Source organism: Prosopis cineraria, unplaced genomic scaffold (genome assembly GCF_029017545.1).
Source record: "Prosopis cineraria cultivar Desert tree isolate PC_DT_omini unplaced genomic scaffold, ASM2901754v1 PC8, whole genome shotgun sequence".
Classification (NCBI taxonomy): Eukaryota; Viridiplantae; Streptophyta; class Magnoliopsida; order Fabales; family Fabaceae; genus Prosopis; species Prosopis cineraria.
The window spans coordinates 1,096,818-1,120,130 of record NW_026555339.1 but is presented as its reverse complement, the minus strand read 5'-3'; the positions used below and the strand labels follow the sequence as shown (position 1 = coordinate 1,120,130).

General features: G+C 34.8%; 2 protein-coding genes, 1 long non-coding RNA gene and 1 pseudogene across 3 annotated transcripts; 1 reads left to right on the top strand and 3 right to left on the bottom strand.

Annotated features, from left to right (window-relative positions):
* Window positions 1-3,876: 3,876 nt before the first annotated feature.
* On the bottom strand, window positions 3,877-5,250 carry LOC129317637 (branched-chain-amino-acid aminotransferase 2, chloroplastic-like; annotated as a pseudogene).
* An 856-nt stretch (window positions 5,251-6,106) lies between these two features.
* LOC129319066 (uncharacterized) lies at window positions 6,107-7,041 on the top strand. The gene is made up of 2 exons (XR_008595405.1): window positions 6,107-6,450; window positions 6,538-7,041. It is a non-coding gene; the product is annotated as an uncharacterized LOC129319066 (long non-coding RNA).
* A 3,365-nt stretch (window positions 7,042-10,406) lies between these two features.
* Window positions 10,407-12,564, bottom strand: LOC129318458 (branched-chain-amino-acid aminotransferase 2, chloroplastic-like). Its single transcript, XM_054963222.1, is given in 9 exon segments — window positions 10,407-10,945; window positions 11,051-11,163; window positions 11,328-11,423; window positions 11,531-11,647; window positions 11,739-11,837; window positions 11,938-12,069; window positions 12,157-12,333; window positions 12,443-12,522; window positions 12,525-12,564. Coding segments are annotated over 9 exon segments (969 nt in total). The 3' UTR covers window positions 10,407-10,830.
* A 7,394-nt stretch (window positions 12,565-19,958) lies between these two features.
* LOC129318624 (homeotic protein knotted-1-like) lies at window positions 19,959-23,313 on the bottom strand. Its single transcript, XM_054963483.1, has 5 exons — window positions 22,556-23,313; window positions 22,359-22,481; window positions 22,124-22,256; window positions 20,398-20,651; window positions 19,959-20,249 (listed from the first exon to the last, which is right to left on the bottom strand). Exons 1-5 carry the CDS (start codon window positions 22,814-22,816, stop codon window positions 20,073-20,075), a joined length of 948 nt encoding a protein of 315 aa, XP_054819458.1. The 5' UTR covers window positions 22,817-23,313; the 3' UTR covers window positions 19,959-20,072.

Below are 23,313 nucleotides of genomic sequence, written 5' to 3'. Positions count from 1 at the left end.
GCCAGAAAAGGGGAAATTTCGTCAGCGTCGTCATCTGGTTTGACCTTAAGGCCTCTGGTCACTCCTTAGTGCTTCACAGACCTGATCTAGTGTACTAGCGCAGCCATGTTATTTTTGATAGTATGCTAGGCATATAGCAGTACTACGAACACTGCTCTACCTTTCTCACTCCGATGATCTTCTAGTATAAATTCTTCACCTGAATTACTTCCTCAATCTAAAAGAGGTGAACACAGCTAAGTCACCTAACAATTCAAATAGAATACAGTGAATGTAACACCAAAACTTAAATTCAAAAGTTTTGAAGTTTTTAGATCTTTTTCACATACAGCTTTTCCAACACAATTTTATTTAACGTGGAACTTTTTCCTCTTAACAAGCCAAGCTAACTTACACTTAATATCCTAATAAATACTTCGCTCAATTTGGCTGTTGCCCCATGTAAAATGGAAAAAGGTAAGACTGATTAATTATTGTCTTGGATCAGATGCTCGCCCCTGTGGCCCAAGTAATAATAATAACTTTGATTAATTAGGACAACTAGTAGCAGATTTTCCGTTCTCTAAATATAAATGTTAACGCTACTATGTCACATATGAATCCGTCACAAAACGATATATTAAAAGTCAACGAGGCGACTGTTAACTATATCAACCTATTATTCAAATCAGGCAAATATATAGAAATCCACTGGGAAAAAGAGCCAAAACTATAGCTCTATTTACCTTTTCTTTTTTCCCCTTAATCTTGATTGATAATCTGAGATGTGAGGCGTGCGCTTGTGTCTGCTCCTTGACCACTAACCATATTTTGAAAAAATAACTAACAGAAATGCAATCTCAAAAGATGTTATCTAGGAAGATGATAGCGAGAAAAAACGATCGAGTGAAAAGACATGCATGACAATATTCCCAGGCTTAGCGGAGAATAGAAGCAAGCAGACTGTACAACCCCGAATTCGTGATAAAATAATAAAGGAAAGGACAAATCAAGGTCTTATTAGTAGGGCAGCGCGCAGCATATTACAAGCATATAATTGCCAAGCATGATTGGACCTGCATGTTTGAAAAATCAATAATTGTTGACGATCATTTCTCAGTACAGCTCAAGCCAACTTCATCTCTAGGTTTTATTATCTTTTATCTATTACCTAGAAAGTGTTCGTCGTCCGTAAAAACGGATAAAAAGAGAACAGAGCGAGCCTGTAGCGACTCGTGTTTATTTTGGATGGCAGTTTATCATTGTGAGTATCTTAGTAACCCAAATTCTCTATATATATGTGTGGAATATAAAAAACACTGATTAGGAACAATGGGATACAAAAGCACAAGGTGAATCGATTATAGTAACCGCAGAAACGCTTTTTTATATGACTATGGCCTGGGTACGTTATATTCCACGGCCAATGGGAAAACCAATGCTTTCCGGTAAAACTTGCTTGTCATGAGAGTGACTGCATGGCTGGAAAACTTAGCGAATAGGACACTGGAGACTTAAAAATTTGTGGGAAGTTTAATAGTGATGGATCCAATAGTGAGGAAAAGCTTTAGGATTACACCAATGATTCGCCTTTATTCGTGGCCTTTGGAGTAGCTGTGACTATGGGGGCTAATACTGGGTCCCATTTACTTTCCCCATGACGTTTCTGTTTAAGCTCGTGTATTAATCTCATTGTGATCTTGCACCCTGTGGAAGTCTTGATATTCCATGTGCGTCACAGATCCACGCCTGTGGTGCGTGTCGATCTGAGTCATCCATTTTGTTTGAATCCCATCCATTCGTTACCAATCCAGTAAGATCTCTCCGAACACTCCGTCGAAACTTGAAACCACAAGGGACGCCATTCTTTTCTTTGACACTCGTCTAGCCCATCCTGAAGGCGAACTCTACATAATGGCGCCAAATTGCAGAGAGAACAGTGACGGAGCTAGAGAAGAATGGTGCAGTAGATGGCCGGTTTCAAATTTTTACAAGTTATTAGAACTTAATCTTTTTTGCACGGTTTTACTGGAGACTTGTATTAAAAAAAAAAAATTCCACATGTTCTTGAAAATAGACGGCCGAGATTTCACCGGAACGGACGGATCAGATCGACAAGCACAACATAAATGAATTTGCGCCCGGCGCGGAATCAATATACCTGGCTCTTTATTTAATGCCTCGTATTTATTTATTTATTTATTTTTACAATTACTAATTATTGGATGGACCATATTTCAGATTAATTAAAAATCAATAGAAGGCCATTCATCATCAAATCAAATGCGTGCACCTGGCTGCTTTTATTTATTTGATCTCCCGGATTCCTTCGATAGTGTTTGCTGATATTTATTTTGAGTGAGATGACCAGGGCAGCCAGCTCCTGGAAATTAAAGTGGAATTTTGCACTTGGCCAGATTGGCTCCTAGCTCCCTTCTCTCTTCTCGTCTATATCCTTAAGTTTAAGCGGACACACACTGACACACACACACACACACACAGAACAGTATTCACTGACAATGTAACTTCCATGCACAGATATTTCTGGTGTTGAAGAAACTGGGTTTCTTCTGCAAGCTTTTCAAGATGATGCTAACAATTTATGTTTTCAATCATCATGCGATTTCCTAACACCTGGTATATGACATCCAACAAAAGCATATATAACTCAACTGAAATACTGCGCAGGAAGTTTCAAATTTTAATTTTGTTATAGATCAGGTTGGCAAATGTGAATACAGAGTATCCATACTAACTCTTGTCATCCATAAGGAGCGTCTGCAAATTAAACATATCCACTCAGTAGGGTTTTTCGATGCTCATCACCCAAAATAAGTTTGGGCCATTTAGAGATTAAATCTGGATGGCACAGATTTTTCTAATTTTATTTTAATCTTTATAAAAAATAATTTATAAATTTTTTTATAAATATATTCACATCAATTTGAATAATACTTATAATTTTTAGAAATTAACTATCTAGATGCACTATAGACAATATAAATTTAATATTAAATTTTTTAATAATCTTTTATTTTAATAAATATAAATTAAAATAAAAAACAAAAATTTTAAATCTAGACCTTGCATATAAAAATTTAATATTAAATATAGATTGAGAGTAAAATTTAGTTTCCTTGGGATGAGCACCATGCGCTCATCCTTGGGAGAAAATCTTGACCATCTAAATTTTAATTTGGATGGTTCAAATTTCAAGTATTATTTTATATTATATTTGTTAAAATAAAAATTTATAAAAATTATAAAATAATTTAAAGAAATTTTTTATTTTAAATATGATCTATTTTTAAAATTTTATAATTGGTGTATATTAATTATTCAAATATGCTTTACAATCTACAGAGTTCAGATCATATTAAAAATTTATTAAAAACAGATATAGACTGTGCAGAGTTTAATATTAAATTGGACTCTTTAAATTTAATGTAAACAAAATTAAAAATAAAAAATATTAAAATATAATATAAAATTATATAACAATACTTTTAATTTGGATCATTTAAATTAAAATCTGGAGAGTCCAGATCTCATCCCAAGAATAACCACCATGTACTTATCCTTAGAATAAATAAGGAAACTAGTTCAATTCAAAATACATTTAAATAGCTAATTTATAAAAATTATAATATTAAAATAAACTATTTAGATTCAATCAGCACTATTAAATTGATGACGAATATATTTATCAAAAAATTTATAATTTTTTTTATAATAAATAAAATTGAAATTGAAATTCAACTTGGTGATCAGCACCTCGGTGCTCTGCACCGAAGACGGATCCCCACTTTGCAGCCTTGCATATATTAAACGGCAAGTTTTGAAAACGTGTGCAGATTTTTCAACCACATAGCATTGTTGTATGAAAATGCTAGGACTTCAGTGAATCTCAAGGACCCACCCTCTGGTATCTTCAATTTTACCAGTTTGAATACGTGTGAGAGCGGAGCACAGCTTTGACAAATAGTTCCACCGCCTGTTTTGTATTCCATCCTGTACATATATATCCCCACATTTTAGCAATTTTGGGACACGTGAAGGAATTTTTTTCCCGCCTGGTTAAAGTATTTGGAGTGAAAATAAGTATGATTCTCATTTTCAAAATGATTAGTAATTTTACCTTGTATCCCTGTAAGCGATGGAACCTACAGGAGCAACACCAATTACAGCATTTCCAGTGCAGAAAACTTCATCAGCCTCCGCTAATTCATCCACTTCCACAGCACGCTCCTCCATCTGATCGCATTTTCGGGAGTCATCGTTATAATTCCACCATTAATTTCATTTTTCATTTCATTGTATCCATCTCTTTAATTAGTTTATTCTTGATGGCTCTGCTTTCAGGAAAGTTCCTGCTGTTATTATCTTCAAACTCAGAACTACGGGGATCAGTATTCAGTAGCGACTGCAAGTTAAGATTACAGTGAGACTGGTTGAGCATAAAACAAACCAAGAAGCAATATAACCAAAAAGAAATGCGGATAGAATACCGAGTTTCATTTCTGATAGATAGATAGATTATAACAGTACCTGGTAGCCATGATCACGAGCAATTTCGACGACACTTTTTCTATTCCAGGAAGAATGGATCCGTTGGTAGTAGGCGTCGAGATGTTTTTGCCCTGGGAATTCCAAAAACAAATTAGATGGGCCGCGCTTGCAAGCATATATGGAGAGGCAAAATTTGGAATCAAAGTGGGAGAATGGTTAAATAATTGGAAGGATGAATAAATACCTTTGCTATGAAAATGTTGCTAGAAGAAACCTCCACTAGATTTTTCCTAGTGACCGCGTCCAGGTATAGCACATCTCTGAAAATCCCATACTCTTGGCTTTCACTTGTGCCTCCATGACCTGCGTTTCAAACACTCTCAAGCTTATCAAAATCAAATAGGCGTCATGTCATGCATATATCAATCAAAGATTTCTCGCTAATTCAGGGTTTCAGACGCGGCCGAAGAATTAATAAACAACATCAAAGCATATGGTTAAGCGGCGAGAATTGTGGTTACAGGAGCGTAGTTGGATATGGTCTTGACGCTTCCAGTTCCGCGACGAGAAGCACGATCAAATTCCTCCTCCACGTACAAGTGAAGTGGGGCCGTACCCTCCTGCAAATGATCCATAACACCAACTTGCACAGTGCTAAAACTCGACGTCTACTGATTTTGGGTCATGTAGTTTAATGTACTACCTATATTAGCAATCAGATTGGTTAGACAATAAATTAGGAGCGATCGATCAGTATTCTCTATTCTCACTGCATGTTGTAATGTAAATACACGCGTACTGTGCTATCCAACAATCTAAAACATCATTAATTCATAAATCATTTATTTTGACCAATTTACCCTTATTAAACACTCAAACTTCAAAGTTCACAACTCAAGATGTTACCAAGAGCTTGACCTAGACTTGCAGAACTCCATAGAAATGGTGGCCTTCAAGCTTTAAATCTCGTCACCTACTTTATTAGTTACCCAACGCCTGCTAGCCAGAGCAGTACAAGATGAATATTAGTTACCCAACGCCTGTTAGCCAGAGCAGTTCGCTTCAGAGCATCCCACAAAGTGATCCACGGAAGGCGACGGCATGCACATTCTTTCCGCGCCAATCTGCTTCCGTATGCCATTTTGCACTAGGCGGTAACACAAGCAGATTCCCATTTTCCTTCCTCTATACCTTTGTTCCTTCAAATACCCCCCGTTTGTGTTCTCAAATTTGTCAAAGGAAATAAAATGACCCGATCTATAGTAAATTATTGGTTTTCAAGACAAAAATACACTTGGCTTACGTTGGGCCTGATGGCTTCTCTTGGATAATAAAAGGTTTTAATTGGGAAAAAAATATGAAACTACAATGAGTTTAGATATAAATCTGCCCTAAGACACACCTCATTTTTTAGGGCAATTTTATTCTAATATTTTTTATATTAAGATACAAATTCACCTCATCATTAGAGTTTGATTATTTTGACTGTTTAAAATTTGACGATTTTGTGTCATTTGAATTGCCACCTCATGTTCCACATAGAAAAATTCATCTGTTTTTGGGCTAAACACGTGGCAAAATTTATGGCTCAATACCAATCGAAGCAATCTCTGAATCTAGAGACTAAAAATACAAGGCTTCTATGGGATCTTTCAAATGCCTCACCCTCTTGATGGCTACTATCTTCTAGGACGCTGTGGGATGGCTAAAGAAATTGAGAATAAAAAGTTCAGACCCAATACTCTACTGGCTAAATCGTCACCAATGTCTTATCGAGAGCATTGTTCAGGACTAGAACCCAGAGTCAGCAAAGATAAAAAATGAACAAAGTCGGTGACGATGCAGGCCGTGAGAGATTGAGCACAAAAACGATAAACCCATCATGCTCTCAACCCATATCGTGGTCCTTTGCATTGGAATCTACGCCATGAGAAATCCTTTGCCTTGTGATCATCCGCGAACGTAAAGGATGTAGATTTTTTACCCTTTCCCAGGCTATGATTCCACTTGAAATTTAGGTTTTAATATGGGTTCTTCTGGGTTTTTCAGGTGGAAGGGTGTGTGCGGGACAAGCATCAATCTGATTCTTAGGTTCAATTTGGTTTCGTGGTGAATATGGTTCGAAGAGGATGGACATTTGATTCTGAAGAGGATGAAGGGCAGGGCGAAGTGGAGATTTCGATTTCAAATATAGGTTGTGTTCTCAGACTTGGGTCATGTTCTCAATCTGTAAATGGGGATTCGATTTCGAAGAAGAGTGAGAGGAATATGCCCTGAAGTTGTGTTCTCAACCTGGCTTGCTTGTTTGATATGGTTTTTTATTTTTTCTTGTTTGATCCAGATTCTTGTTTTTTCTTCTTTTGGTACTTTTTTTGTGAATGGTGATCTAACATGTTCTAGATTTTCATTTTTGATGTCCTGATTTTCTTTTTTGATATTTGCAATCGGATACATAGCATCATTTTATTCGTGTTAAAGTTTGATCGACGTTGATGTCCTGATGTTCGAGTTTGATGTTATTAAATCCAAAGTCCACAAGATTCTTCCCCTGTTTCTTCCTTAGCCTTCGGTTGTTTTGCGTTTAGATCTCTTTGCTGGGTTTAGTCTTGCAACGTTTCGTTCTAGTTTAGATCTCTATGTTACTGAGTTTCTGAGTTTCTGGGCTTCGTTGATACGCTTGAAGAGGGTGCTTTCGGTTGATGTTCATTTTTTTTTTTAACTTTTAAAATATATCATGTGGCTGTGTCAAATCCTAATAATAGGGTAAATTGTATTAAACTTATTTTACCTAAAAAAGTATCAAGCTCGATAGTAATGGAATTATTATAAATTATATTATAGTCTATTATGTAAATTAAAAGTTTAATAATTGGAATTGTAAAATTGGATGAACGACGTGTGCCAGACGTTTGAGGCATGCTTTTCTTCCAAGGTTCCAATACAACCACAATTTGCTGTATGATGCAACAGATCAATTTTTTCTCGCGTGGTAGCATTAAAAATAATCCTTTTATTTCAATACAACGACAATTCCTTTTTTCCTTCTTGTGGGGTTCCACACAACCACAATTTCCGCATGTTATTTGCCTGCTGCTCCCCCCCCCCCCCCAAAACACCAAATAATTAACTAATTATTTTGAAATTTCTAAATTCTGTTTTTACAGAAAATTTTTGGGCAATTACCATTATAACCATATTAAAAAAAGAATCTCATCACCGCTTATTGTAAGGGCTTTGAGAAAAATTATTGATCCTTGAAGCAGAATGATATGATGATTAAGACAAGGCAACTCGCATGATTACAAAGAAACTGGTTGAACAGGATCAACCAAACAAAAAAGTATAAAAAGACGATTTCAAATGAAGCATGACTTGGTTTCCATCATGTCAAAACTTATCTAGAGCCTATTTAGATACTTTTTTAGTTTTTATAAAGTCCTTTCGGCACTTTCTAAAAGTTAAAACGTATCTGGATAAAAAATTTAAAATGAAACCACATCTTAGGTATGATTAAATGTAACTCATTGTAGCTATTTAAAAATGAATTCTAAAAATGCACTAAGGTTTTAAGTATTATCACACCTTCGTTTAAACTAATTTAAATTCTCGCTTTATAAAATTGTTATTTATGATAATATTAATTCTGATATTAATATATATTGAACTATTTATATAATTTTTTCTTCAATATATCAAATTTTATGTTTTATATTCTTATTATTTAATACATCAAATTTTATGTTATTTAAATTTTTATCACATACATTTTTAAAAAATTTTAATATATTGTATTTGCATAATAAAAATCATGAATTATAAAATTAATTTCTTTTGTAAATAGTACATTCAAAGTACTTTTCATAATACTCCCTCCATTTCGATATATACAAAAAAAAAAAATTGTATTACACAATTTAAAAAAATTAGTTAACCATAATAATTATGTCTAAAATAAAAAAATTGGACTAAAATATCATACGTTAATCAATATAAGCATATATTAATTATTTCTCATTCATATAAATTATGAGAGGTGATCTAAAAAATGTATAATAAATGTTATTAAAATATATAATTTTATTTATATAAAAAAAGTAAAAATAATAATTTTTCTTATGAATAGAAACGGAGGGTCTATGTAATTTAAATAGCTTTCAAGTCATTGAGCTCACTTTTGAAAAAAATATCAAACATAATTTTATTATAATAATTAAATTTTATTAAATTATTTTTAAAATATTTTGTTTAATAAAAGTTAATTATTTTTCAATATTATGTCTTTATTACACTCACAACATTTTTAATATTTGGGAACGAGTAGTGTCATCCAATCCATACATGACACGTGCCTATGGCCCGCCGTGCGGCCAAGAGAACGCCCCACGGCAAGTCGCCAACCCACCCATGCCCACCAATTGGCAATTACCCCCGTGGCCATGTCCGCTTTTTACCGCCACTCAAAATCCAAAGTAACATACCAGGCAGCGTTTTTATCAAGTAGATTCGGGTTTAGAAGTCAATTACTCCTCCAGCCTAATATATAATCACTTTTTAAAATATAACTTATTTTATTTTAGAAATATAATTTAATTTATTTTATAAGTCATTTATTGTTAGAATTATTTTATTTTAAATTAAAATTTTTAAATTATAGATAAAAGTAAGAGAGAGAAAGATAAAAATAATATTATATGATTAACTTATTTTTACTTTTTATTTGAAGGTTTTATTTAAATTTTACTTACTTTAAGCTTTATATTTTTTATTAATTAATATTGATAAATTAATAAAAATAATTTATAAATATGATCGGAGGAATATATCATTGTCATTACCATTATGAGCTTTCTTTTCGCACAGCCAACCAATTTCTAAACTAACATTCCTCAGCCCTCACAACCAATTTCTAATTTATAAGTGGAAATCTCCCAGGCGCTCACGTTAACAATGGATTCTCCGGTGATCTTCATATGCCTCCTTTAAGTTAGCGGCAAACACCCAATACGTCCCCTCTCCAGTCGTATTTAATCTCTTTAGACTGTCACAGTAAAACAACATGTACAAAATAACACCCTCCCGGGGGGGGATGTTACTTTTCTTTCAAATAATTATTTCTCATTAATATAAATTATGAGAGGTGATCTAAAAAATGTATAATAAATGTTTATTAAAATATATAATTTTATTTATAAAAAAAGTAAAAAATAATAATTTTTCTTATGAATAGAAACGGAGGGTCTATGTAATTTAAATAGCTTTCAAGTCATTGAGCTCACTTTTGAAAAAATATCAAAACATAATTTTTATTATAATAATAAATTTTATTAAATTTATTTTTAAATATTTGTTTTAATAAAAGTTAATTATTTTTAAATATTATTCTTTATTACACTCATATTTTTAATATTTGGGAACGAGTAGTGTCATCCAATCCATACATGACACGTGCCTATGGCCCGCCGTGCGGCCAAAGATAACGCCCACGGCCAAGTCACCAACCCACCCATGCCCACCAATTGGCAATTACCCCCGTGGCCATGTCCGCTTTTTACCGCCACTCAAAATCCAAATGTAACATACCAGGCAGCGTTTTTATCAAGTAGATTCGTGTTTAGAAGTCAATTACTCCTCCAGCCTAATATATAAATCACTTTTTAAAAATAACTATTTTATTTTATAAATATAATTTAATTTATTTTATAAGTCATTTATTGTTAGAATTATTTTATTTTAAATTAAAATTTTTAAATTATTATTAAAAAGTAAGAGAGAGAAAGATAAAAAATAATATTATATGATTGATTAACTTATTTTTACTTTTTATTTGAAGGTTTTATTTAAAATTTTACTTACTTATAATCTTTATATTTTTATTATATTAATTTGATAAAATTAATAAAAATAATTTATAAATATGATCGGAGGAATATATATCATTGTCATTACCATTAATGAGCTTTCTTTTCGCACAGCCAACCAATTTCTAAACTAACATTCCTCAGCCCTCACAACCAATTCTAATTTGATAAGTGGAAATCTCCCAGGCGCTCACGTTAACAATGGATTCTCCGGTGATCTTCATATGCCTCCTTTAAGTTAGCGGCAAACACCCAATACGTCCCCTCTCCAGTCGTATTTAATCTTCTTTATACTGTCACAGTAAAACAACATGTACAAAATAACACCCTCCCGGGGGGGATGTTACTTTTCTTTCAAAACTCTACCATCCCCAGTAATCGCACAGACACATCACGACTCTTAACAATTTTCTTTATTGTGAAATGGTACACGATCGATCTCCAATTTTTCACAACACTTTCGTCCGAGCAAAATCCCAGGAGCTCAGTAAATCTCGTGGACCCACCCTTTGCTATCTTCAATATTTCCTGTCTGAATGCCGGTGAGGGTGGAACACAGCTCTTGACAAATAGTTCCACTGCCAGTTTTATATTCCATCCTGTACACACAACTCCACACTTCAGCAATTATGGGACACATCAATGATCCTTTTTTCTTTTTTTTGGTGGGTAGTAGATTGGTGAGAGGCGTTACGTTGCTTTACCTTGTGTCTCTATACGTGATGGTGCCTACAGGGGCAACACCAACGGCAGTTCCAGTGCAGAAAACTTCATCGGCCTCCGCTAATTCATCCACTCCAACCGCACGCTCCTCCACCTGATCACATTTTTTGTGGGATTAATTATTATAATTCCATCAAGTGAACTTTAACAAGTAAAAAGCTTCCTGGTGACACTGCTTCGAAACCAACAGGAAAAACCAAAAATGCGGATTTGAATGCCAAGTTTTCTTTTCAAATATAGGCATACAAGAAGTGGCACCTGGTAGCCATGATCACGAGCAATTTCAATGACACTTGTTCTGGTGATTCCAGCGAGAATGGTTCCGTTGGTGGCTGGTGTTGAGATGTTTTTGCCCTTTTTTTTGGGTGGGGGATCAAAAGACAAATAAGACGGGGTACTTGCGACAATATTGCTCGTAGAGGCAAAAATGTGTAACGGTGCACGCATATCTAGAATCAGACCTTGGCAATAAAAATGTTACAGGAGGACACCTCCTCCAGATGTTTCTTGGTCTGTGAGTCCAGGTACAGCACGTCTGAAAATCCCCTGTTCTTTGCTCTCATTTGTGCCATTAGTACCTACATTAATTTCACCACAAACAATATATATATCCACCCTATCAGATAATGTCTATCAATTATATTCTGTCAAAGGAATAGGGGAAATTACTGGAGCGTAATTTGAAATGGTTTTGACGCTTCCGGTTCCGCGACGAGAAGCGCGATCAAAGTCCTCCTCCACGTACAAGTTAAGCGGCGCCGAACCCTCCTGCAAAAGGATGGTCTTGTGAATTCCACGTGTTTTAAACGTTTCGCAGAAGCTTCAGCTATTATTTTCTTTCCCAAAAAAAAAAAGACAGGTGACTGACCTTGAAATAGTTTCCAACAGGGGAAGCATATACAAGGAATGTATACTCAGGTGCTGGGGCCAAACCCAATACAGGACCCGTTCCTATGAGCAGAGGCCTGAGGTACAATGATCCCTTCCTCGGTGGTGGAACCTGCTCTGGCCTTCCACGTAAGTCCAAAGTTGAACTCTTGATATTACATACAATGGAAATAACCACGCTAGCTAGAGAGTAATATACCCAGCGCCTATTAGCCAGGGCAGTTTGCTTGAGAGCATTCACAAACTGATCCACGGACGGTGCTGCCATGCACATTCTTTCTGCCCCTGCCTGCATGCGCATGGCATTTTGTTCTGGTCGAAACAGGAGTAGGTGCCCATTTTCCTTTCTGTATGCTTTTGTGCCTTCAAATAATCCCTGTTCAGACAAGACAGTAATTTCGGGTCCGAAAACACAAGGGCATGGATTTCGGGTTTCACTTCAACTGCAGATTTATCTATCTGTCTCTGAGTTAAACTCTACTCACTTGGCCGTAGTTTAGAACTCCAGCAGATGGGCTCAGTTGAATGTTCCCGAAAAGACTGAGTTGCCCTCGTCCAAAGTTGGGTCCTCGCTGCACTTGGCCACGTACATGTAATCAGTCGGCATCAGTCCAAAACCTAGACCATCCCACTCCACTTCAGCGTTCTCATCCTCCCTGCCAACTCCATAAAAATAATTTAAAAAATAGACCTCCACTTTTATTTGATCTGCATGTCTATTTTTTTATTTAATATTCTTTGTACCTATATATATAATATTAAATAATAACAAACTGCATATGCTAATGAAAGTCATGAATAGTTATAAAAGAAGCTGAAAGTGTTCTATGATGAACTCGTGGTTTGTTGGAATTTTAAGTACTGGAGAGGACAAATGAATGTGGCATTATAAGGGGATTGGTTACTACCTGTGGGTGAAGGAGATGATGGTTCGGCCACTCGTTGGAGGGAGGAGACTTGAGATGCAAAGCCACGGCAGTTGCGTCCTATCTACCGCCATTATTTGCGAAGCATGTGGGTCAGATTATCGCACGCTATTTTGGAAGTTAGAGTCTATGCTAATGGAGCTCAAAACAACAAGCATGTTCGTTAATTTGTTTGAATTATTGAAATTGCAGAGATTTGAACCACCAAGACAAACTTACCCCTTGCTCAGGTACGATAATGACTAGAGGCAAAGGAAATACGTTCGATAAAGACTCGATGGCCAAGCGTCGCAGCCAGCCAATTAAGAGTGGACGATTGAGAAAGCACTTTGTCCCCCAAATTTGGTTTCGTTTGAGGTATTCTATACTTTTTGACAAAACAAAAAAGAAGTGTCTTTGACAATTTTGACAATAATTTTTGTGGAGCGCGCATCTAGCCCTTAATAATAATGCAAATATATATATTTCAATTTTATTCCTTTAATCTTATTTATTAATTTTAGAATAGAGTTAGTAAGATTTAAAGTTTTTATTGATTCGTTAAAACATGTTAAAAATGAGTTATAAATAATATAGAAGATAATATTTTGAAACAAGACGTTAAGTACTTGCTTTAATTTGGGAATTCTGACTCGTGCGCACGAGCCTATGCCATCCCATTGGATCATTAACAAACCATATACGGGGTAACATGACTGGATGAATTGATGAAGAAGAAAAAGATGAAGATTGATGGCTAAACACGTGTATGTATGCAACACGGTTGCTGACAAATAAGGAACAGAAAGAGAGAGGGAATGATGGTGTGGAAATTAACATAAAAAAGAAAGAAACAAGAGAGTAGAAGAATTATGACCTCTGAGATAAGGGAAGAAGAAGGATGAGAGGGAAGAAGCAGACGAGCGACGCAGCGGACGTTCCTGAGAATCATGGTGGAGGCAGGCAGTCGTGAGGAGCAACGAGATAAGGGAGACGAAGGGGATAACGCCAACTCCTTATAAAGAGCAAATTTTGGACTTAATTGAAACCGGTAGATCAGTTTGTTCTTCTTATTACTTTGGTGAACGATTTGGGATTCCGTCCGATTCTGTCACTTTCCTTACCAAACTTTCTCGGTAACTTTTTTCTTTTTTTCTTCTTTTTTTTAAAGATATACATTTTACAGCCCACAATGATAAAACTAATCTTTCAAAAAATCTAAACGCCATTTGATTATTTGAATTAACAGTGTACAATTTTTGATTATGTTAAACAGAATATATTATCATGAAAAACACTACGATGTTTTCAAATTAAAATAGTATTTAAGTGATGGTAATAAATAATATATGGCCATTAAATCAAATGGGTGATCAATCAAATGGACAGATAAAATGAATATTAAGATATATTAATTAGGAAAGAATATAGAAATGAAATTTTAATTATATACAAGTTCACCTTATCGTGCTGGCCGAAAAAGTTCATCTTATCGGACACAGCACTTTGTTAAGTAAACAAATGGGGAGGGGATAGGATCGTGGAAGAAAGTGAGAAAGATGGGGCATGCGTCCCAATCCCAAAGTCACATCCACGTCAGCGCGCAACCACCCCCGTCAGCTATCAATCTCCCAATGGGCCTCCCCACCAGCCATCATCCTTAGGCGGCCCAGGTCTGGGCAGGCCCATACTCCAGCACATTGTTCAGAGAAGACCAGAACAAATGAAGTGAATAAACAAAACCAAATTTTTTTCTTTCTATTTTATAAATAAGATTAAGAAAGTATTTAATATCATTTATATATTATATTTTTATTAAATAAATTATGAATAATGTTAGCTCCAGTGAAAAATTTTTCCCCAACCAACCTTCTACTTACCCCCGAAAGTCTAAAACATCCCTCTCTAATTTACGCATAACCACTCCGTATCTGCCATAATTTCTCACTCGCATAATCACATATGAATGCTGGTTAGAGTTGATAAATGGATGGACTTAAATTCTAAAACTTGATTATCTTAATTTTATCTTAAAATTAAAGTTCGACCCTTATTCAAAGGACTGAGGGCCGGACCCATAAACCCTGATAGAAATAAAATAAAATTTAACATTGAAATGTACTTAAAATATTTTAAAATTCAACATACATCCAACCAAAGTCTCACATAATTTAAAAAATAAATAACAAATTTAAAAGTTTAAATAAGATGAAGGAAAACATCATCATCAATTCTAATCAATATCTCCATCATCGTCATTCACAAAAAAATATTGGAACCCTCAGATGTAGGTCCACTTGTGGAAGATGAAGGCAAAAGCTCAATATCAAACTATCTCTGCAGCTTCTTTATCATCATCACCTACAATACCAAATTTAAAGCTTCACAGGCTTCTTCATCATCATCACCTACAATATCCCAAAAAAAAAGTAAAATGAGTTTCATAGACCGCCCGAGTCCTTTTTAGGGCTTAAAAGGGCAGGGCTTCGAAGCGAAGCCCGATTATTCCAAAAATATCAAATTTTTAAATATGAATCATCCACGAGCCACAGTTCCTTCTATTGATCCAGTCTAAATTTGAAGATAATTTAATTTGATATAACACTAATTACAATCAATAAAATTTAATAATATTACTTTATAAACTTAATTTTTAAAAGAAAAATATAAATTTTTCAAGAATATTCTTATTTTAATATAATTTAAATTTACATATTAATCACATTACATTACAATAATTTTAATTATCTCTCCTCTTGGATGAAAATAAAACTTTATTTTTGTAAAATTATTTTATATTTTTGGAACAAAGAAATACATACCTCCAAAGTTATATTATAATTTGAAACAAAAATAAAGTTATTTACAGTCACTTTTAACATATTTTATAGAAATCAAGATAGTAAATTTTAAGACTCATTAAATATATTTAAAAATTTAATAAGTTTTTAACCCTACTTCTATTAAATATGTATCCTTTAATAACATATTGATACCTTCTCTCGCTGGTATTTATTGGAGGATATAAGAAAAAGATTGTTATAAAAAATACAAGACATGACTTATAAACAAAACTTAAAAAATTCACCTTTGAATTATAATTAGAACTGAAGGGAATCAACACACACACTCCATCCCTACGTACACTTTCAACTATTTTGCTTAAATTAATGAGAGGTGATTAAATTATTGACCACTCACAAAAAATAAATTTCCAATTTTAAATTGTTTAATTGAAATTTTTTGGAATTTATGTTACATTCTCTTTAATGATTGGTAAATTAAGATAAAAGATAATATTAAAAAATATAATCAATATCTCATAAAACGTGAGATGTAAAATCAAAAGATCTTTTTAAAAGAGGTCCCTCTTAGTGAGTGCATGCCTTCACTCTCATTTAGGCCTCCCGCTCTATTCATAAGAGGTTCCTAATTCTATGTGAAATTAGTGTGCTTTATTTTAGCATAGCCTTGGAGACGGAGAGGTAAACCCTTTCCCAACAATTGTGTTTACACGCTACCCAGAATATGATTACTTAATATTTTGCATTTTCTGGCATAAAACGGAGTCTTGCTTTTGTGCTCAGCCAGCTAAAATCATGAGAGAGAGAGAGAGAGCCTAATTTCAACTACAGTCATATTTTTCTTTCCACATATATCTCGTACTTTATTAAGCCAAACTCAACATTATTAAACATTACTATGGAGCAACCGATTGGTCCACGTGCACCGTCTCTGTTGTAAGACTCCCATGTCTACTGGCCAAACATTGTCGAAGTTTGATAGCTCTCCTTTGTCGGTTGAAGATAGCACAGTGTATCAGCCCGTTATAAGGTCGTTGCAGTATTTGGCAAATACAAGGCTTGATACTGCTTTTGGTAAGCAAACCTAGTCAATTTCCGTCTTGTCCCATACTTCTCCATTGGGAAGCAGTAAAGCACTCATTACAATATCTTCAAGGAACAGCATCTCTTGATTTTCATGTAAAAAGGGATTTGGATTAAGTGATTGTATTTAGCATAGACATTAAGTGTTTGAATCATTTAAATCATTAAAATTTAAATTATGGTTATAAATTTATACTTCATTACAATTAATGAATGAGTGTGAGTTTATCTAAATTATTAATTTAAATTTTAATAACTTAAATGATAAAGACAATTGATGTTTATATCAAGTAGAGTTACTGATTCAAAAGGATGATACTCTTGAGTTTGTGGCTTATTCTGACTTTGTATTTCTTCGAGACAAACTCGGCTTGTCTTGGATCAACTCTGGCTTAAGGGGGGATGATGCTGTACTTAAGAAACAGACCAAGCCCAAGAACTATAAAGCAGAAAAGCCCAACAACGCACACAAAAGCTGTGCATCTAGAGTTACAAGGCTATTTGTTATTTTGTTATTATTCTTTGTATTATTTTATTTGTTTATTTGTTTGTCTTTTTCGATGGTCACGCTTACGTTTATGATGAGTCCCAGGCTGTTGTAACAAACTCTTTGTCTTTATATTGTGAGAGAGAGCAATATTTTCTCAAGTCCTTCTATTACACACGCAGTTTTTTTCATTTTCAATAAATAAAAGAGCTTAGGTTAGCTGGGCTCAAGTGGCTTGTTAATGTTAAATAGTGCCTCAACACTGAAAGAGTGCGAGAGAATTTGATCCCGTACCCTCAGTCAATAATGGTTTAAAGACTTACAAATTAAATATGAACTTTTGCTTGGATACAGGGGTAGAGACAGGAAGAGACCAGCAAGGGTCATAGTCTTCCCTAACTTTTTAAATTTTTTTAATAAAATATAGGAGTTATAAGTTAGCACGTGATAAAAACTTTGAGACACTAGATAGAATTTTTATTTTAATTTTATAATAATTTTTTAAGCATGTATAGTCTAATCATTATAGTAGCTTAATATGGTTATTATAAGATCTACTTATTTTTAACAAGATAACATTACAGTTGCTCTTAAAATATGAGAATTATTACCAACAAACTTTATAAAGCACTGCAACAAAAAATTAATAGTAAATTCAATAAGCAGGTAATATATTTGATGAAAGAAATTATCAGAATTATTACTAATAAATTTTATAAAGCATTGTAACAAAAAATTAAATAGTAAATTCAATAAGCAAGTAATATAGTTTTTTATATTGAAATAACTTTAGATTCTAGGGACGTATTTAAATTATTCAATGCTTATGGAAAATATAAAATCTTCACCAATTTAATGATAGTTTATAATGAGAAAGAAGTTTTTAAAAATTTTATAGTAAACATAATAATTAATTATTCTATGCCATAAAAAATTAATGAGCAAAATTTTAAAATAAAGATATATATTTAAATATTTATGTAAGATTAAATATAAATATATAGGTTAAATATTTGTGTTATTATGTTAGTGATATATATAGATTTATTTTTTTTTCAATTATTATATATGCTTTATTATTTTGGCCATTGCTATAGAAATATAACAATTGATTCTCAGAATATTGATATAACGTTCGAATATCATATTACAGGCATATCAACAAGAAAGGAAGTGCAGAAAGGAAAGAGAAATAGAAATGTCAGAGAGAGTGAGTAAAACTCCCAGTGGATGGGATTGGAAAGAAACATCACAATACATTTCACACCTCTCCATCCAGCCTTCTCTGCTGATAGTATAACGTAACCGGCAACCACCTTGCTCCACTCACCTCCACGTGTCCTTGCAATAATCTCACCATAAGCACGAGGGCTTATAGGTCCATCTTTAGTGCTCATTATATGCTCATCAGTGTAATAAAATGTAGACAATCCGGATCTTCACCTGAATAGCTAAGATTTAAAGTATTTTCATATTTTTATTTTATATTTATTAAAATAAATTTTTATAAAAATATTTTAATAAATCTTTTATTATCAACCTGGCCTAGATTTACCTTGAAGGGCCCAGTTTAATATAATTTTTATATATTAACTATTAAAATGTATTTTGCATAGTTCATATTTAAAATTTTTAATTTTTAATTTTTAAAAAATCTGGTTTTTATATATTTTGTTATCAATGTTATGTTTATTAAAATAAAATTATAAAAGAATTTAATATTAATATGGATTGCGTATAACATATCTGGATAGTCAATATGTAAAATTATATAACTTTTAATATTAAATTAAACTCTTCAAATTAAATCTAGACCAGATTAATGATAACTTTTTTTATAATTTTATAACTTTTTATTTTATTAAATGATATTTTAGTTTTTGATCTTAATGGTTCAATTTCATCGCCCTAATAAATACTTGAGTGATGAGCACTAATGATAAGTCGGACACGCCACCATAAGCACGCGGTTTTATCCATTCACTTATCATGCATCATGAGCCATGACGCACGGATCAGGAAACCTAATTTAATTTTACATTTCAAATATTTATGTTCTAACACTGGGCCTGGCCCAACGAGTTTACCATCTCATGATCCTTAAGCCGGCCTTAACAGTAACACATAAAGAACGAATTTGTGTCATATTTCAGCATCTTAAAAAATTGTAATCTATCTGTGGACTGTGGGAAAACGTGTATTTCTCAGACCATGTTCCCGAACAAATAAACGTGTCGATAAAGGTGTTCAAAGTACAAGGCAAAACTAGTCTTCAATCCCATGCGTTGCACGGGTATGACCTATGTAAATTACTTACATATATAGATGTTAGAAAATGAGTATTTATAAAATTTCATCCGAAACGTCAATTTATACGGTTGAGATATTTAACGAAAAATAAGGGAGAGTTAACATCATGGAATTTCAGGTTTCACGATGAATATGTTCTCTTTATATATACACACAGAGGCTAGCTAGGCTAGCTATAGCATATGTAGCAGAACTTCCAGGGTCTCCAAATCGCGAATTTCGCCTTCTGTTTACAACAAATAAAACAGCAAAATTACAATAATTAGATATGAAAAGAAATGACAATAATCTCCCGCAATCCCTCACGTTATAAGAAGACCACGGGTCTCCAACAACACCCGAACAAGGTATTTTCATCCGATACTTCAAACAGAAGGCACAACCACTGGGAAAGTTACATCTCACCATTACTGCTCTATTATTCCCACACTGCACAAGAAACAAGAACTTGTTTCCCAAATATACATACACACACATATAATCAGGAAGTGCTGCAGGGGGTCATGGTCCAAGACGGCAGTGAGCATTAGCCATGTGGTGAACGTCTATAAAGACTGGGCTCCCGTTGATGCAGACCTTCCATCACCATAAATTGCGTGTCCTCTGATGGCTTCCAGTGCCGCTTCCTCTGATTTATGAACCAGTTATTTATTTGCTTCTGGTCCAACCCTGTCGATTCTGCCAATGCCACCTTCTCTGACTCCTACTCAATTCATTGTAGCAAAATAATTTATTAATGCTAATCTTATCAAAGCAACTTAGCGTTTCATTATCACTACGCAAGCTGATACATATGCTAGCTATAGCTTAGTGAGATTTCACAGAGAATGCTACGTATAACATGCACATACCGAAGGATAGGGCCATTTATAGTGTAATTCCCACCAGGTCAGTAGCTGTTGCCTAGCATCTTTAGGCAGCTTTCCTTTCTTCCTTTTCTTGGAGAGTTCTTGCTTGAGGCTACTTAAGTACCCACTATATTTTCTTAGCAAGTGGTTCTTAAGCTCACGTTCTTCAGCTCGAGGATCGATTCCGGGCATTTCTTCTTCTCCACAACTATTATCTCTATCCTCTTCAGATGAATCCACGCCGTCGCCCTTATCTTCTGCATATTGGTCCAAAATTTGGCCATTCACAACTTTCTTAATAACTAAGCGTGGAAATGTTAGTACGCAGTGAAAAACATGATCACATTATACTATTTCCTGAATTCGATCGATTTTTTTCATTCCTCCGTATAATGATGTTGTAAACGGAGAAAAAGAAGCAAATAAAGACAACATATCTATACAGAACATTTTAGAGCCGTAGTTACAGACCGAACCTAGGATTAGAGTGTGCGTGTGTCATTCCTTAAGCTCCTTAATAGGCACCCGCACACTTTTAATGCCTGCTTTCGTTCTTGTGTGTCTTATTTGCATATCATCATTGAGCGTAAATGAACCGTAAGCTCTGTCAGTGACATTCAGCATCAACGTAACAATAATAATAATGTGTTGTTAATTGCTGGTTTAATTTGGAGCGGGGCAACATGGTATGGCACTGTCAAAAATGGCTATACAGTGGCAAGGACCCTGGCTGAGAGCCAACCTAGTCAAGTAGAACAAAGAATTTGGAGGGCATATGCAAATTCAAATTCACGGAAATTTATGCGGATTGTATCTCTCTTAAACAATTACTGGAACAGCATTCAATGAATGCAGGAAAAATTATTTTATTATTGTCACGTCAAATTGTTTTGCCCTATTTCAATTTCAATGCCCAATATTCTGGTCTTTGACAGATTCCAGTTTATACATGTCTAAAACCAAATTATGCATCAGTCGAAATTGACCACACAAATCAGCCAAAAAGAAATTAACCACTGTAATTTTTTTTTTTATTATCATCATTAGGTACTACCGTTTCCACCCCCATATGCCCGGCCGTTAGACTAAAATAATCTGAATTGAATTAATTAATAATTATTATGATTTGTTGGGGGCCCCGGAGGGCCTAGACCATTAGAGCTTCGACCTCGCCACTACAATGATGACGAGGGGTGTACATGAATCAGGAATGTCATCACAAAACCCTAAACAAATCGTCGAAAAGTAGATTCATTATGGTATATAGGCACCGATTCAAGTGATATATTATGGTTTTTAATAGCTAGCCAGGAAGCCCTAGAAGAATAATTTTGTCAGAATTCAGAAGTTCGGGAAAGCGAAGAGGAGACAGAGAATAATGGAGCGTGTAAATTTGGGTTTTAGCCCGAAAAGAGAAAACATCTTGCGAATATTTAACGGGTCTACTCTCGGAAACCTAAAACCTGGTACATATAGAAGATGGTTATTAGGGTTATGCTTCATCAAATCAAATTCATCTTTCTTTCTGAGTCCATTCCCCCGCATTGGATACGGAAATTTTGGTCAAAGTTGCCGACAACCGTAGCCCTATAACTGTTTGCACAGCTAAAACTATACGGATACAAAGATAAACCGTATCAGATCATCAGTTTGTTTGGTTTGAACGATAGGAAATTATTGATGATTCAGGAACAGAAGTTGAAAAGCAAGAAAATAGATAGATCCGTACCGGGGAAGACGCGTACAGGTCCATTACAAAGCACCTTGAGCTCAGCTTCGATTTTGAGTATGAAATCCATTGCCCCTTGAATTGGCCTTGTTAATTCCTCCCCATACTTCACAAGCATGTCATAGTAAGCTTCCTGTCATCACGGCACCAACACAACCTCGTCGAACAAGTGCTTTTCGTCTAATAATTACCAAGCGAGCCAAACAAATCCTTAAAAGGGAAAGAAACCCCCCACCATGAATCGGTCGAGTTCTGGGTCCTTGCAAGTTTCCCTCGATCTGACCGAAGATCGCTGTCGTTCCTCGAACTCTTGCCTCGCCGCAGTCAGACGCGCCACCACTTCCGGCGGAGCTCCTACCTACAGTCCTATCATTAACTATCAATCTACGGATATAAACCAGAAAAAAACGCTGAGAAACTAATTACTCTCACCTTGTGGCAGTTCATGTAAGCTTCCAAAAGGCTGGGATATTGAGGATGAGCAATGATTTTAGCTTTGAGAGATTCAACTTCGTCAGAGGTTTGGCTTCCTCCGCGAGTTTGAAGACTTTGTCTGATCAAAGGATAGTGGAAAATCTGAGTGTGATTGGAGGTGTTGGCTTTGGTTTTCACAGATTGATAGCATTCCGATCCACCTGATTGAAGATGAAAGGTAGTACGACTGGTGATGGTTTCCCGTGCTTGAACCTCCATCCGCAGCGAATGAGTACAGGAAATTATGCCTTGAACCTGGGCTTTCACTCACCCGGTTACCATATTCGTCCATTAAATGATACGTCCGACTCTATAAGCTCACTCAGATATACAAGAGCTTGCTCGAACTGCTCCAAGATACGAGGGAAGAGGAAGGCCAGCACAAAAACCCTACGTCATAACCATTCGTGTCAACGTGGTAGATCAAGAAAGTCCAGACTATAGGCCGTGGAGGATAGACACAGGACCAAGAACACGAAAGGGTTTGGAAAAAAAAAAAAAAACAAGAGTTGATGTGAGCTCTAGAGATGATTAAATTAGGTGGTTGCACCAGATATAATGGCGTGGGTGTACGGAGTTGAGGAAGGCGATAGAGGAGGGGCGACGGTGTGGAGTGGAGAATACCGGCAATACCTCCGTGCTGAGGGGTGGGAGTCGTCGACAGGACCTTCTCACGTTTAGAGGACGAAAAGAAAAGGCATTTGGTTAAAATGAGA